General features: G+C 29.9%; 1 protein-coding gene across 1 annotated transcript; it reads left to right on the forward strand.

Moving 5' to 3' along the window:
• The first annotated feature begins 607 nt into the window (after nucleotides 1-607).
• LOC100021606 (olfactory receptor 10AG1-like) lies at nucleotides 608-1,540 on the forward strand. Its single transcript, XM_001373673.3, has one exon. The coding sequence runs from the start codon at nucleotides 608-610 to the stop codon at nucleotides 1,538-1,540; it is 933 nt and encodes a 310-aa protein (XP_001373710.3).
• The last annotated feature ends 1,410 nt before the right edge of the window (nucleotides 1,541-2,950 follow it).

The following is a 2,950-nucleotide window of genomic DNA, read 5'->3' on the forward strand; positions in this document are numbered from 1 at the left end:
CTATTTGTTATCAAAAGTTTCATTATGGAATAAAAATATGATGCTTTCAATATGACTTTTGAATGATGAGATCATTTTTTGAGAACAGAGCAAGAAAAATGAATATTGTAAAGTGGAGTTGGTCTTGTTCTTCAATAATAATAACTATAATCATAGTCATAGAATTTAAATTTAGAAATGACTGTATAAAACAAATTATGAAATAGATGAGCATTTAGAGGGGATGTTAAAATTTAATATAATGTGTTATGTTTATAAGGATTCATTATGTATAACATATATCAATTCTGAATATATATAATTATATTTTAAATTTAGAAGAGCTTATGAAATATCAAATGTTGATTCCTAGAGAAGAAAGTGAGGTTAGGGCACATAAAATTATATAAACCATTAAATATTTTGATATAATTTATGAAGTTTCTGAACTGAATAAATTTAAAAATAAAATGACCAATATTGAAATTATTGGAGTCATCATCTAGACTAATCTTCTAATCATCTAATCATTATCTGATATAAAATTGTCATTTCAGAATCAGAATCCAAATGCAATTGAGGAAAATGAACATTTGCCATTGTTAAATATGGAATATACAGGAAACAAATGGCAAACACGAATCTTACTATTATAGAGGAATTTATTCTCCTGGGATTTTCTGAATACCCCAATGTTCAAGGATTTCTCTTTGTTGTTTTTCTATTCATCTACATAAGTATCGTATTAGGCAATGGTCTCATCATTATAATCACCAATGTGGACTCAGCTCTTCAAACACCTATGTATTACTTCCTTGGAAACTTCTCCTTTGTGGAAATGTGTTACACATCAAACATCCTCCCCAGAATGCTTGTGAATATTTGGAGACAGAAAAGGAATATTTCTTTACTGTCATGTGCTGTACAACTCTGTTTCTTTCTCATTCTAGTAGTCACAGAGAGCTTTCTCCTGGCTGTGATGGCCTATGATCGTTATGTGGCCATCTGTAAGCCACTTTACTATCCTATAATCATGAATCACAGGATATGTGTCCAGATGGTTTTTGGCTCCTGGGTTATTGGGATGCCAGTCTTGATAGGACAGACATGCCAGGTTTTTTCTGTTCCCTTCTGTGGTTCTAACAAACTCAATCACATTTTCTGTGATTTGCCCCCCTTGTTGAAGTTGGCATGTGGAGACATCTCTGGGGATGAATTCTTTCTTTATGTTGACTGTTTCTTATTTGGTTTGTTTCCTTTTCTGATGATACTCATGTCTTACATCAAAATCCTCAGCACTATTCTGAAACTCCCATCAACCACTGGCAGATCCAAAGCCTTCTCTACTTGTTCCTATCATGTTATGGTTGTATGCTTATTCTATGGTTCTGGTTTAATTGCGTATTTTCAATCCATGTCCAGTTATTCAGGCAACATAGATAAGTTCTTCTCTGTATTCTATACCATTGTGACACCAATGATTAATCCTATGATTTATAGTCTTAGGAATAAGGATTTTATTGCAGCAATGAAAAAATTCTTTTCTAAATGGAAAGGATAAAGAATAACATACTTATCTTGAATAGCCTTTGTCCTAAATAATTTTCCAAATTTTGCTTCCATTTTTCTCCTCTGCATAACCTTCAAACACTTATCATTCCCTTCTAATTTTCATAAATCTTTTTGCATTTATCCTCCCAATTCCTCCATGCTAGCAATTGGATTATATTAGGCAAAGAGCAGAATTATTTTTTCTTATCAGTTTTGCAGTTATTTTCATTAACTCTTTATTAAGAAATAATTTTTCAGAGCAGATATGAGGTCACCTTGAGATTACTAGACTTAGATAATTCCAATCACAGTCATATAATGTTTATGACAGATACATATTTGAGAATGATCTAATATCTTTAAATAGAATGATTACATATACATACTCAGGTTATTGAGAGATTCTATTTAATTATGTAAGAGAGCTTCATGGCATATTGATTTGTCCTAAATCACTTAGGATAAAATGGGAATATTAGAAATTTTCTTTAATCTAAACGGTTGACCAAGCTTGAATTAGCGTCTAGTTTTTAACTGTACTATATTCCTTGGATTGGATAATATATAACTATGTTTCCAATAAATTGGATATATAGTTACTCAGTTATGAGTGTCATTTCTTTTTATGTTCCTTTTTTGGTATTAAATTATCTTGATCTGGGAAATATTAAAAACCTGAGATTTCATTTGTATTTCTCATAATATTAGCAGATAAATTGAATCATTTTTTCAATTAAGATAATTTGAGGAAACCACTGCCTTCCGATTTCTTTGTTAATTTAAAATCTAAAATATTAAGAAAGAATAAAAAATATATTGCCTTTCTATCCAACTGAGGCATCTATTTGCACTCTGGATTTAGGTTAAGCTACTTTGCATTTTTAAAAATATACTTATTATTTGGACAGGATGGTGTAACCTTTCAACAAGATCTTGAATAATTCAGATCAGATTAGCAGTTACCCAAACTTTTCTTAGATCATATCACCTAGGATGTAGAGTATGTTGAAAATTTGTAGTTTCCAGTCTCAAACAAACCTAAAAATTTTAAGGAATTTTCTCAACACAAAGAGAAAACTTAATAAGAGACCAAGGAATTTATATTAAAACAAAACATTATTTCAAAAAGTGTGGAAATCTTTGTTCAAATTAAAAAAAAGACAAATTATGAGAATCCTTTTTAAAAAGAGTCAATAACAATAAAAATGCCCCTAAAATTTATGATCTAATACTCCTAATGTGTAAAATGACCTAGGAAAGTAAATGGCAAATAATTCTAGTACAATATCTTTGCCCAGAAAATTCAAAAAGGGGACATATAAGGGTGAGAAACTACTGAAAATAAGTAAATGACAAAACATTTTAGTAGCACATTTATAAATTATTCTTATAGAAAAAGCTTAAAAACTGTTCATTTGTA

This window comes from Monodelphis domestica, chromosome 6 (assembly GCF_027887165.1).
Source record: "Monodelphis domestica isolate mMonDom1 chromosome 6, mMonDom1.pri, whole genome shotgun sequence".
NCBI lineage: Eukaryota > Metazoa > Chordata > Mammalia > Didelphimorphia > Didelphidae > Monodelphis > Monodelphis domestica.

Excerpts from the sequence above, each read along its gene's own strand:
- LOC100021606 (XM_001373673.3), top strand. The coding sequence starts at position 608 with ATGGCAAACACGAATCTTACTATTATAGAGGAATTTATTCTCCTGGGA.